At 32.4% G+C, this 14,908-nt stretch overlaps 1 protein-coding gene across 1 annotated transcript; it reads left to right on the top strand.

Annotated features, from left to right (window-relative positions):
• The first annotated feature begins 10,293 nt into the window (after positions 1 to 10,293).
• Positions 10,294 to 14,383, top strand: LOC111293543 (uncharacterized). Its single transcript, XM_089748187.1, has 2 exons — positions 10,294 to 13,171; positions 13,708 to 14,383. The coding sequence occupies exons 1-2, from the start codon at positions 10,513 to 10,515 to the stop codon at positions 14,091 to 14,093; spliced, it is 3,045 nt and encodes a 1,014-aa protein (XP_089604313.1). The 5' UTR covers positions 10,294 to 10,512; the 3' UTR covers positions 14,094 to 14,383.
• The last annotated feature ends 525 nt before the right edge of the window (positions 14,384 to 14,908 follow it).

Raw genomic sequence — 14,908 nt, 5'->3', positions numbered from 1 at the left:
TTCAATCTCAGCCCTCCAAAATCAAAATAAAAAAAAAACTAGATAATTAGAAAAGAAAATCAAAAATTAAAAAATAAAAATAATATCAGATAATTCGGGAAAAAGAAGATAGAATTAACAGATGATTAAAAAAAATAATAACAAATAAAATAAGATAAACCCAAAAATATATTACACAAAAAAAAAAAATAATAATAATACTATATAACTGTATAAATAAAATACATATAAATCTAATCTGAATAAAAATAAATAAATAAATAAAGATATACATAATAATAATAATAATAATAATAATAATAGAATACATAAAATACAAAAGAAAAAAATATACAGGATTGAAATGGGCCTTACCCATTTGGGCCAGGCCCAATTGATCTGGGCCCGGACCCAATTGGGTGTCTACAGCTGCCCCTCTTTGCACATTTTCTGTGAAACAGAAATTGCGCAAAGACGTAGACACCCAATCAAGACTCAACTCAACATTTTTATTTTTTGATTTTTTTTATTTTTGTTTTTATTTTTTTGATTTTTTTGATTTTTTTGATTTTTTTTTGTTTTTGATTTTTTTGTTTTTTTTGTTTTTTTTGTTTTTTTTTGTTTTTGTTTTGTTTTTTTTTTTTTTTTGCCGAAGCTCCTCTAAACAGAGACTCAACGACTTTTGAAAGTAAATTGCTCCTCTAAACAGAGGCAACGGACTTTGGAAAGTAAATTGCTCCTCTCAACAGAGGCACCACGACTTTGAAAAAAAATAAATTGCTCCTCTCAACAGAGGTACCACGACTTTGAAAAGTAAATTGCTCCTCTCAACAGAGGTACCACGACTTTGGAAAAATAAATTGCTCCTCTCAACAGAGGCACCACGACTTTGAAAAGTAAATTGCTCCTCTCAACAGAGGCACCACGACTTTGAAAAGTAAATTGCTCCTCTAAACAGAGGCAACGGACTTTGGAAAGTAAATTGCTCCTCTCAACAGAGGCACCACGACTTTGGAAAAATAAATTACTCCTTGACAATCATGTCCAAAGGAGTTGAAAGTTGTGTTTGAAGGGATTTCAGGAGATTATGCCCAAAGGTCTTATAAATCAACCCTGATACCAAAAGACATCCTATTTCAAGGATTAGGAACTTACCTGACAAGTTTCTTCTCAAACTTGCAAAGTCTTTTCATATCTGTCTTTTTCATGTGGGATGTTGGAACACCCCTGCTTGTTGAATTTGTACACTATATTCTCCTGAAAGTAGTGTATGCTGTGCAATGCATATGAATTTCAATGCATGCCATGCAAATGTTGGCCAATTAATTCTTGTTCAATGTATGGTGCTCAAGTTTCTCAAGCTCTTTTTTCTTTCTTGGGTGTCAAGCCCTTGGATTCATCAAGGATCCAATTGCACTGCTCTTCTAAGATCGAACCAGTGTAGCTCTCAATTGTCTTTTCCACTCACATTCTTCCTTGTTCAATTTCTCAATACTTTGGAATAAGCTTCATCAATCGATCATCACTTGACCATCATTCAATGAATTTCTCAGCACTAACAAATTTCAAAACAAATTTCATCCACCATCATTAGGTCATTGTCTCAGCATTAACCGTTCAAAAATAGACTTTGTCCATAACTTGCAAGTCATATCGACCAATTCATCCTTGTACTCATCACTTGGTTGTATCACTTTTCAAGATTTGCCCCATTATATTCTTCATTTGATCACCTCATATATCTTTTCAAATCATCTCCTTTAGGTTTCTACCATTTCTTCATCATCTTAGATTTCTTTTCAAATGAATGCAAGACTCTTTTAAGCACATATTCATTCATTTATTATCATTTCAAATCTTGACAAATACAATGCAACCAAGCATTTTCTCAATTCATTCTAAGGGTGAAACAATAAGAGAACGCAAGGTGAATTATGGTAAAGATAATCAATGAAGATCTGTTTTGGTACAAAGCAAATGGGAAAGGAAATGAATTGGATACATGTCATTGGGATGGATGGTATGTCCAAATGATGAATATTCAAACAATTCTCAACATTAATCTATGATTCTTTTTCAAAAACTCATTCCATTTACAGCTTTGCCCCAGTCTTTGAGGGATCTTCAGATGTCTTTGATCTTCCATTCATGTGAGCCATTTGACCTAGATCTTTTTTTTTCTACCAAAATCACCCTTTCAGGTTTTCAATTTGAATCTCTTTTTCATTTTTTCATTTTTTCTTTTTTTTTCCCTTTTTTTTTCTTTTTTTTTTCATCATCTTCTTTTTTTCTTCTCATTTTTCATCTATTGTTGATATCTTTCATACATCCAACTAATGTAGCATGATTCCATCATGAGTATACCTTCGCTCAACATATGATCATTCAAGTTGAGTATTCACACTTGATCCAAATGGGCTTTTCAAGGTTGTAATGTAGGCCAAGGTGAAGGGTCACAAAAAATGGATATAATAGGCTCAAAACATGTATTAAAAAGGTTCAAAACCAAAGGATCATTTGATGCAGCTTGGCATTTTGCCCCCACATCATTTCATTATTTTTTTCTTTCTTCACACAAAAGATTCTCATTACTTTGCCCCAAATCATGTGTGGCATTTATTTTTCTTTTGCTTTTCTTTCTCTTTCCATCTTTGAGACCTTTTGTGGTGTTTTTTTTTTTTTTTTTTTCAAAAATTACCCTCCAGTGTAGAGGGTGATCCTTGGTTGGGGTTCTTCAAAAAAATAATAAGCTCAAAGGGGTAACAATAAATGGTTTTTCAAATGGTAAAAGAAAGATGGCCATTTTTCATCTCAATTGTGAATACTTTCCTTGAACATCATCTATTGAACAAAGCTCATGACCCTGTATAAAAGATTACATATCTTCAAGACATATCGCTTTTGCCTCTGGTAATGGCTTACCCTTTGCTCAAATCATCTCCTCATATTAATGTGGGTGAGTTCTCAAAATTAAATCCCAGAATTATTGTTATCATTGTCTAAATACTCATCATCTGAAATTTAAGAATGGGAATGTGAAGTTATGAAAGGTAACAGGGCATAGAATAATGGTCAAGTGAAAGAGAAAAATGTAATGAAATGCATTGACTTGCCTTTATTAAAATGATAACAAGTGAAGTCATATTGCAAAAAGAAATCTAACATTATTTGAAAAGAAATCCTAAAATGACAGAAGAAACCTTCAACCAGCCTTATCTTCATTTTTTAAAATTGTCCCCCTATGCGATCAGGTGAAGAATCTCTATTGACATCTTGCCCCTCAATTCATTGTGACTCTCCGAACCCTTTCTGTTCTTGACTTTCACTCAGGGCGCTAACATTGGGTGCTGTTGCTTTCCCTTGATCAAAACTTACCATTCCATCATTGATCAACCATTGCACCTTATGCTTTAAAGCAGTACAATTTTTAGTAGAATGGCCAGTAATTCCATAGTGATAGTCGCAATGGGCTGTGAGATCATACCACTTTGGGTAGGGTGGTTTAAGCGGTTCCACATGGCTGGGGGCAATCAAATGGCTATTATAGAGTTCTCGATATAACTCTGTATAAGTCATAGGGATTGGATCAAATACAGGTTTTTCTCGAGCAGTCCGTTGTTCTCGTGAGCCACTTGCTGGGTTAGTAGGGCGAATTTGGGTTCTTACAGGAGCTTGAATGTTAAGGCGGTAAGTGGATGAATAAGATGGTTGTGGAGCTAGCTGGTATGGGTAGGATGAGGCATTATTCACAGTGGGATAGTACGGAGAGTATCCTTGGGATGGATAGGGTTGATAACCCCTGAATTGTTGTCTATCAAAGCTCACAGCTTGAGCTTGAGCTTCTTTCTTTTCTGATGCCTTCTTGATTTCTCCTCCTTTCAACTTGCCATTTTTTATGGCACTTTCAATAATTTCTCCAGAGATCACCATGTCAGCAAAATTCTTTGTTGCATTCCCTATCATCTTTTCATAATAGGGAGGTTTCAAAGTGCTAACAAACAGCACTGTGGTCTCTTTTTCTGTCAGAGGAGGTTGTACCTGTGAAGCTATATCTCTCCATCTCTGGGCGTACTCTTTAAAAGACTCGTTTGACTTTTTCTCCAGATTCTGCAAAGACAAACGATCTGGGGCCAAATCGATGATATGTCGATATTGACTGATAAAGGCATGTGCCATATCGCTCCAAGAGCGAATACAAGTCCTATCCAACTGAACATACCATCTGGCGGCAGAGCCAGTAAGACTGTCTTCGAAAATATGCATCAAGAGTTTTTCATCATGAGCATGAGCTGCCATCTTCCTATAATACATGGTGATGTGGGTTTTGGGGCACTTGGTACCATCATATTTTTCAAATTTTGGTACTTTGAACTTATAGGGAATAACCACATCAGGGACTAAGCAAAGCCCAGCAGCATCTACTGACCCATAAAAGCTAAATCCTTCCACAGCCCTTAGCCTTTGCTCCAGCATACTAATCTTGGAACTTTCCTCAGCTTCCACCCTCACCTTTTCCTTCTCTTTCTCTTTTAAATCATCTAGATCAAGAATTGGTTCTGCTACCTTTTCAGTGAAGACAGGATTTATATAGCTGTTATACTGCCCTGGGTTGAAGGATGCTAGCATTCTAGGATATGCAAAGTGTTGTGGCGGGACCTTTTGAGCAGACTGAGCCTGAGGTGGGCCAAAACCTGGAGGGTGCAAAGGATCAACCACTTCTTGTAATGGGGGAACTTGCTGGCTTGTATTTTCTGCAACTCCTTTTCCTTTATTCATGTTATTAAGAGCCTCCAGAATCTTGCTTAATTCATTTTCAATCTTCTCCTGAGCTTTTTCTAGCTTTTCAAATCTATGAGAACTTTCTTCCTCCATTTGCCTTGCTCTGGATCTTGTGTTGTATGGATGAGCAGGATTTTCGCTAGATGGAGCTATTCTAGGACCTTGAGTACCATACTTATGATTAGAAATGTTATGCTGTGCCTTTATGTATGATGTTTTGATACACAAATGAAATGTACATTTTTCTGAATGAAATCTAGTATGAAATGAATGCAAATGATTGTGTTAAAACATGATCATGAAAATAATACAGATGCATACAATCAGACAAACAACATAGTTAGTTCCATGGATGAAATGAAAGTGATGCTGATGCATAGTGTTACATATGATAAAAATAATACACAAAGTTAAGTAATCAAAATGATTAGATAAACACCCTTTTTGTGTCCTAATTTCAGGGCATATCTATCATCGGGTAGAAAGAGCTCTATCCTAGGTGTAGGCACTCTTAAGGTTCACTACATGTGGTTTTAAGGTCAGAGTCTAAAGGTCCTCAAATTGTTCCTTACATCCTTGTCCATCACAGACTAGTAAGGTACCCTAATCCTCACCCATTACAGGCTACAAGCAGAAAAGGTTCAATTTGAGTGGGAGTATTTCGCTAGCCACTGCGGAGGCATTAGACCTCACGAAAGCAATAGGTACTTTACTCCCTCCTAGAGGGACAGGGCTCGGGTGTAGAGCTCATGTTATGCACATGCACATGAATGACATAATTAACAAGGTAAATAAAACATGAATGAATAATACACATATATACAAAAAGGTTCAATTTTATTAGGCTTTTGGATAACACAGATTATTTGCTGGCCTGACTCTCAAAGTCCCCAGTGGAGTCGCCAAGCTGTCATAACGTCTAGATCCGGGGATCTATCGCTAGACATTGACTTAAGGGAGTCGCCACCAATCTTTTTTATCTAGGTGCGATTGGCCACCTAAAGAATCTGTCCTTCCAGGGAACACTTAAGCTTAAGGGTCCCTAAAAGAATAGGTTCAGGTCTACAAACCAGAACAGGGTTCGGGAGTTCGGTTACGTGTGAGGAAGGTTATAGCACCCTCACAACGCCCATCAAAAGATGGTACCAGCTTAAATTTGTGTTAACCAAAAGCCTTAAAATTTTACCAAGTAATTAGTTATTGGAAATTATTCTCAATTGACTCTAATACTTTTAGCAGAAAATTGAGAAAATTCCCTCACCTCAGGAGTATGCAAGAAAACTACTGTTTCACTTACAGAGGCTCCGTCGTCGGATTATTTAGAGAAAAATCAAAATCAAAATCAAAATCAAAATAGAAAAGGAAAGAATTATTTTTTTTTGTGTGGGAAAATTGATACTTTCAACTTTTCCCCAAAAAATATTTTTTTGAAATTTTATTTTCAAAGAAAATTGATACTTTCAACTTTTCCTCAAAAACCTTTTTTTTGAAATTTATTTTCAAGGAAAATTGATACTTTCAACTTTTCCCTAAAAATATTTTTTTTTGGAACTTTTGATTTTTTTTATTTAAAGAAAAATAGAATAATAAAAAAAAGAAAAGTAAAACAAAAATAAAAATAAAATAAAGAAAAAAAGAATATTAAATAAACCTAATCTAATAAATAAAAATAATAATAAATAAATAAAACAAATAAAAAAAATTCAAAAAAAAAAAACCTGGAGCGGCTCGGCTATCGGCCCGGCTCGGCTCGGCTCAAGGAAGAAAAACGGCTCAGGGGAGCGGCTTGGAGGCTCGGCTCGGCTCGGCTCGGCTTGGAGGAGGGGAAGCACGCGCGGGTCAGGAAGCGGGTCGACGCTCGGGTCGGGTCGGGTTCGGCAAAACACGCGGATCCTCTGGGTTACTTAAGGCCAAAACGACGTCGTTTTGGGAGGGTATAAAAGGCAGTCCCCTTCGTTTTTCGACAGAAACCCCTCGCCTCTCTCTCTCTTCTTCCCTTTTTCTCTCCCTTCTCTCTAGAAAATGAAGAACACCGGTGCCGGATTCTGGAAAAGTCGCCGGAATCTGGAAATTTCGCCGGAAGTTGGCCGGTTTCTGGGATTCTTCGCCGCAAACTGGGCTTTTGCCGAAAACTTCAAGGTTGGCCGGAATGTTCACCGGAAAATTCAAACTTCGCCGGAATTTTTCGCCGGAATCTGGAAATTTCCCAGAAATTTCCAGAAAATTTTTTCGCCAAAAATTTCTAAAAAATTTTTCCTCACTCCCAGAACACTCCTAAACTTTTCTTAGCTTCCTATACGCCTCTATTCTCTCAATCAGTAGCTTTTGCTTCTGTTTTTTTCTGTGTGTTCTTGAACTGTTCCAGGAGGTGCTTTATATAGGGATTGATCAGGAGTTTCTGATCAATCCCAATTCCTCCTTGGACGGGAATTCAATCTTTGAATCCCACTGGACTCTTCTGATTGAATTCCCACTTCCAATGGGATTCTTCAGCCTTCAATCTCAGCCCTCCAAAATCAAAATAAAAAAAAACTAGATAATTAGAAAAGAAAATCAAAAATTAAAAAATAAAAATAATATCAGATAATTCGGGAAAAAGAAGATAGAATTAACAGATGATTAAAAAAAATAATAACAAATAAAATAAGATAAACCCAAAAATATATTACACAAAAAAAAAATAATAATACTATATAACTGTATAAATAAAATACATATAAATCTAATCTGAATAAAAATAAATAAATAAATAAAGATATACATAATAATAATAATAATAGTAGAATACATAAAATACAAAAGAAAAAAATATACAGGATTGAAATGGGCCTTACCCATTTGGGCCAGGCCCAATTGATTTGGGCCCGGACCCAATTGGGTGTCTACAATCACCCATTCAAGTGAATCCTAAATTGTTTCATTACACTAGAAATGTCAATTTTATCCAAATTTGATAAAAATTTGATTTTTTATTTGAATAAAATTAAAAAATTATTAAATTTAAGCGATGAAGACGAAGATGTGTATGATTTTAAAACTTTACTTACAAAATTTCATTTAATTCATTTAAGTCTTTTCTATTTAGTGTTGATTGACTCTTGCGTATCCTTCCACCTATAATTAATTAACACCATGAACACGTTAGAAATGAAAGGTCAAAATGAGAGGCCAAAAGAATTGGATAAAACTCCATATTGAATAAAAGATAGGCTTGAACCAAATTAAATGAATAAAAATTTATATAATTATATATTTAAGAATTGTTATTTATAAATTAATTTGACTGTTGGTTTATGGTCTATAGGGTTGACATCTTCATTTAATAATTAACTTATTATATATATATGTAGATGATAGAGTTTTTTAAAAATTTATTAATTTTTTAAAATATATTATTTTAAAACATGTCAAATTTTTAATTTTGTTTATAAAATTTAAAAAATTTATATTAGATAATTTTTAATTCATTAATTTGTCTATGTACTTAATTTTTTTAATTATGACCTAATGATATGTATTAATCTTATAAACTCATTTATCGAGTTTAAAATTTTCAATGATGTATCATATAATTTTCATTTAAAAAAATTTTCATGAAAATTTTATAACCCATACATTTTATTAAAATAAGCATGAATTAAATTAGAATATTCTTTTATTACAAAAAATAGAAAAATACCAATAAACAATATTTATGAGAGAATTTAAAATTTAATTCACTTAATTTAAATATCAGTATTTAAAATTTTTTTATGTTGCAATTTCTTTATAACAAAAATCCAACGAAATTAATTTAAAGGTAAAAGACCCAGTGGTACTGAAGTTGCATTTTTGGCAATTGATATGAATGTTTCATAGAATGTGAAATGGTCTAAAATGGAAAGCTAGAGTTGACAACACCACTCAAACTTTGCTCCGTTCTTTGTGGGTTGGAGACAGCCATTGCAATTGGGTTGGAATTACCCGCAATAAGGCTACAAGCATCACCAATCTAAGCCTTCTAAATTATGGGTCCACACACAAAATAATTAAATAAAAATATTTATTAAATATAAAAAAATTATTAAATAAAAAAAGAAAAAAATAAAAAGAGATGAACGCCATGTGGCACCTTAAAGAAAGGCCATACATTATAAAAATTCATTGTTTAGATACTTATTTAAGTTAATCATTTAAAAGTTATTCAAAACTTAAAAATATATATTATTGGTTAATTTAGAATTTTTTGAAAATTTTTTATGCTTTTAAAGGACAATTTTATAAAATTGATCAATAATTATTTATATGTTCATTTAAATAGTTTAAATTAATCATTTAAAATTGTAGTGATTTGACAATATTTGTCTTACAAACACACATGTATGAACATAACAAGTAGTGAAAATTAAACATAGAAAATTGAATCCAAAATCGAATCTATTTGTTGTGAACATCATAATTGGTATGCATATGATTTTTAAACATGAGTTTGGTTCATACCTTAAAGGTATATGTTGTCAAAAATCTAAGAACTTACGACATGTTTGGTTTGTAAAATGAAATGGAGGAATGAAATTTGTATTTTGTAAGAAAAAAATATAAAAAGGAATAGAATATGATATGTGTTATGAAGTTTGATTATTATAATAGAACAAAGGAGGAATTAGTATAAATATATTTGATTAGTTCAAAGAATATGATAGAATAAGTTCAAAGAATATGATTAGTTCAAAGGGTATGTTTTTATGTAAATCCTTGTAAAATTTTAACTCTTCTAGATAATATTAAATCTATAAAATGACTTAAATTTTGAACTCTTTAAATTTTAAAATTTAAACTTGAAATAATCTAATTTAACCATTAATTTTTATTGACTTACAAATTTATAAGTCAAATTTAATTTTTTTTAGATAGATATTTTTACCGTTAAATAAATATTAATCAAAATTGAATTATAAATTATATATATTTACATTTTTATAAATGATATCCTTTGACCTATAACTTATTGTGCACCATGAAAACGTTAAATCCTAGAAGCCAAAAGATTTGGACAAGATTCAATATTGAATAAAAGATCAACTTGAACCAAATTAAATGAATAAAAATTTATACATTTAAAATTATTATCTTATATATTGACTTCACTGTTAATTTATAGTCTACACAACTATCACATCTTCATTTAATAATTTAATTATTATTTAATATAAATTGATAATAAAAATTTTAAATTTTACAAATTGAATTAAATGATTTGTATGCATATATTTGTATAATAATTAATCAATTCATTAATTTTTACAGGTATATTCTTAAAAAACATATGTCAATTTTTTTAATTTTATTTATAAAATTAAAAATTTTTATATAAAATATTTAGTTCATTAATTTCTTTACATACTTAATTTTTTATTTATGATCTAATTGTTTGTAGTAATCTTATAAACTCATTTATAGAATTTAAAATTTGATTGATGTATAAGATATAATTTTCATTTAAAATAATTACCATAATTTTTTTTTAACATTTGATTAATCATAAGTGCAAACTAAAGTTAAAACTGTCCTTTAAATGTAGAAGACCAATAGTCATCATCCAACAAAATTAATTTAAACGTAAAAGACCCATCAGTCATAAAATTATATTTTTCCACTTGATGTTGATGTTTCGTAGTGACTAAAATGCTCTTGTATTTTGCATAAATACCTGACCATGCTAGCCAATGTAATTTAGAGCAATTAACTAAAGATCCTTTTTGAACTATCCAAATCATGTCTTCTTTCTTAATACCATTCAAAGTCATGTTCTTCCTTATACTTGTCCTGCTTCACTCTTCCCCTGTTTTTGCTTCTTCATCCTCCATTGCTGCACTTACAAGAGGTAAAGAAGCGGAAGCTCTTCTAAAATGGAAACCTAGCCTTGACAACAACACCCAAACTTTGCTCTCTTCTTTGTGGGTTGGAGACAGCTATTGCAGTTGGGTTGGAATTACCTGCGACAAGGCTGAAAGCATCACCAATCTAAGCCTTCCAGATTATGGGTTGAAAGGTACACTTCATAGTCTTAACTTTCTTTTCTTCCCTAACCTGATGAGGCTTAACCTTCGTAACAACTCACTGTATGGGCCCATTCCCTCAGACATTGGGAACCTTTCCAAGCTCACCTTCCTTGACTTGTCATACAATAACTTTTCGGGGAATATTCCACCCGAAATTTGCTTATTGAAAGGTCTTGAGTTGATTTCCTTAGCAAGCAATGAGATCGGTGGTTCCATTCCATTAGAGATGGGGGGCCTGAGTTCAGTTTCCGAGATCTATTTCTTTGATAACTATCTGCGTGGTTCTATCCCCGCTTCCATAGGAAACTTGACCAGCTTATCCATTCTCCACCTTCATCAAAATATGTTTTTTGGATTGATACCTCAAGAGATAGGGATGCTTAAATCTCTCACTGACTTTGAGTTGGCCCAAAACAATTTCTTTGGTTCAATCCCTGCTTCTATAGGAAACTTGACCAACTTATCCATTCTTTACCTTCATCAAAATATGTTTTTTGGGTCGATACCTAAAGAGATTGGGATGCTTAAATCTCTCACTAAATTTTTGTTGAATCAAAATAATTTCTCTGGTTCAATCCCTGCTTCCATAGGAAACATGTCGAAACTTATGAAGATACATCTTCACTATAATCATTTATCAGGGCCAGTTCCTTCAACGCTCGGTAATCTTACTCATTTACAATCATTAAAATTATCAGATAACCATCTCAGTGGTCCATTACCCAAAAATTTATGCAAGGGTGGACAACTCGTAAATCTTTCGGTTATCAACAACAATTTGACGGGTCATATGCCACCAACTTTGAAAAACTGCAAAAGTTTATACAGAGTTAGGCTTGAAGGAAACAACTTTACAGGAAATATATCAGAAGCTTTTGCTGTGTATCCGAATTTGAATTATATTTCATTAAGCAACAATAGATTTTATGGTGAACTTTCTCCAAAATGGGGGCAATGTCATAATCTAACAAGCCTACAAATCTCCAATAACAACATTTCTGGAAAGATCCCACTAGAGTTGCAACATGCAACTCAGTTACAGGAACTTGATCTCTCATCAAATCATCTTGTCGGTGAGATTCCCAAGGAATTAGGAGCGTTGACATTGATGTTCCGTCTTCTGGTAAGTGGTAACCAACTTTCCGGTAAAATTCCACCAGAGATTGGAGTTCTTTCAAATCTACAGCATCTTAACTTGGCATCAAACAATTTAAGTGGTTCAATTCCTTATCAATTTGGAGAGTGCTCAAAGTTATTGAATTTGAATTTGAGCAAAAATAAACTTGGAGAAACCATTCCATTTTCAATAAGCTTCATATATGGTCTTCAGATTCTAGATTTGAGTCAAAATTTGATTATTGGAGCGATACCACAACAGCTTGGGCAATTACACACCTTGGAAATATTGGATTTTTCTCACAATATGCTCAATGGTTCCATTCCAATTTCTTTCAATGATTTGCGAAGCTTGACTGTTGTGAATATCTCTTATAATCAATTAGAAGGCCCTATTTCCAATATTAAGGCATTTCAAGAGGCTTCATTTGATGCCTTAAGAAACAATAAAGGACTATGTGGTAATGCCACTGGATTAATGCCTTGTGTTCCTATCACTAGCAACATAAAGGGTCACAGAAAAAGAACCAGACTCATCATGTTGATTGTGATTCCACTGTTTGGTATTCTGCTTTTGCTATTTATCATGGCTGGAAGTTTCCTTATTCTTTGCCAAAAGAAGCGAACCAGAAAATCTGATGAGTCAAGGGAGGCACAACATGGAGATATTTTCACAGCATGGGGATCTAATGGAAGAATACTTTATGAGAACATTATTGAAGCCCTTGAAAATTTCAACTCCAATTGTTGCATCGGTTCAGGAGGATATGGAACTGTTTACAAAGCTGTGTTACAAACTGGTCAGGTGGTTGCTGTGAAGAAACTTCACCAATCCAAAGATAGTATACTTATCAACATCTTGAAAGCCTTTGAAAGCGAGATTCGTGCTTTATCAGAAATAAGGCATCGTAACATTGTGAAGCTGTATGGATTTTGTTCACATCCAAGGCACTCTTTTTTGGTTTATGAGTTTGTTGAAAGGGGAAGTTTAAGAATGGTCTTAAGAAACAATGAAAAAGCAGAGGAGTTGGATTGGAAGAAGAGGCTAAATGTTGTTAAAGGATTGGCCAATGCTTTGTCTTACATGCATCACGACCACTCACCACCCATAATTCATCGAGACATTTCCAGCAATAACGTTCTCTTGGATTTGGATTATGAGGCTCATGTCTCAGACTTTGGCACAGCTAGGCTTTTAAAGCCTGACTCCTCAAATTGGACCACATTTGCAGGCACTTTTGGATACATTGCTCCAGGTATCATTTATTTACTACTATATGTTAATTTTGAAATACTGGCAAGTGGTTTAATTCTTCATTTGAAGTAAGTTTTTGTAATATAATATATATCAATATATAAAAGTCTTAATAAAAAAAATTTAATACTTCTTAATTTCTAGTATTAATATTTTCTTTTTATCAAAGACTAATATTTCTGAATCCCACTGTTTAACTTACTTGGTTTAAATAACTATTTTTAAGTGGTAGTATTAGTATCTACAATCCTTTATCCTATCTTTAGGCTGCAGCTTCTTTTGTTAAAAAAAAAATAATATTTCTGTTTGAAACTTTTTTAAAAGTCATTAATTTTGGTTAAAATTGAAAAATAATGCAAGCTATGATAGGGTTTTTTTTTTTTTTTACCATTCTCTCTTTCTTTTTTCTAATCGTAAAACTTTAGATATCGGATACTAATAATATGTGAATATTATAATATTCTAAGCTTTATACTTCTTAATTATTTCTAGCTTGTTATTCATGCCTAAATAAATTATATATATATTTTTATGTAGAGTTGGCTTATACAATGAAAGTAGATGAGAGATGTGACATTTATAGTTTTGGGGTGCTAACAATGGAAATACTTATGGGGAGGCATCCTGGTGATTTGATTTCATGTTTGTCATCATCAACATCAACATCAGTGCCAAATGATAACCAACAGATTTTACTTAAAGATGTGATAGACCAACGTCTCCCACCACCGGTAAGGCAAGTTGCAAAGGATGTTGTCTCTACTACAAGGCTAGCATTTGCATGCTTGAATGGCAATCCCCGACTTCGGCCAACCATGGAACAGGTTGCTCAAGCCCTTAGCCATCAATCACTTCCATTGCCCAATCCTTTCTCAATCATAAAATTGGGAGAAGTATGGGATCATGGAGTCTGCAGTGCTTAATAATAAGGTACTAACAATTTGAATAATAATTCTGGGCACGTGTATTTGCTTTCAATCTATTTCTTTTTTTTCTGCTTTGTATTGAAAATGTTTAAGCACTCTAATGATAAAGCTTTTGTAAAGAATCAGCTGTGATATAGAACAACTTTGTTTAAGCACTCAATTTGTATGTTCAGGATTTCCTATTTCTGAAAATATCAGTGCTGACGTAGAATTTCAACTTTCAGTATCAATTGTAATATTCTACTGTAGTATCGATTTACTACAGTATTTTCGCTTTGGAATGTTATAGCAATTTTAATCACTTTTTTATTTGTTTGAACAAATAAAGAATACAATTGATGAGTACACCAAATTAAAATAAACACAATTTCACATAATAACCTTTTGACTTTACTGTTTGCTTGGCATTTATTCTTATATACACTTATACACATTCTTTCTCACAATTTCATATTTCTAACATTCAATCACTACCTTTTAAATCATTCAAAGTTTAATTGTAATTGTATTGAGTACACTTAAAACGGATTTGAGTGATAATTTTAAAGTATATACCTTCAATTTGTTTTTTATTTTTAGTAAAATGTTAAAAAATGTTGTACTTTTCTCAAATTTCTCAAATAAACTTTTATCTTTTTTTATCCAATTAAAAGTATAAAATATTATTTTTATTTAATTAAGTCTTATTTTACATGAAAACAATTAAAATTCATTATTTTCACCACATCAACAGTAATAATTATTTTTGCTAAATCAATGTTTGTATTACAAAATATAAATATTTAAGTTGAATTATCGTTTACATAATATGA

Source organism: Durio zibethinus, chromosome 19 (genome assembly GCF_047325235.1).
Source record: "Durio zibethinus cultivar Kanyao isolate XHJ-2024 chromosome 19, ASM4732523v1, whole genome shotgun sequence".
Classification (NCBI taxonomy): domain Eukaryota; kingdom Viridiplantae; phylum Streptophyta; class Magnoliopsida; order Malvales; family Malvaceae; genus Durio; species Durio zibethinus.
Note: the sequence above shows the minus strand (reverse complement) of the source record. Positions and strands in the feature narration are given on the sequence as shown.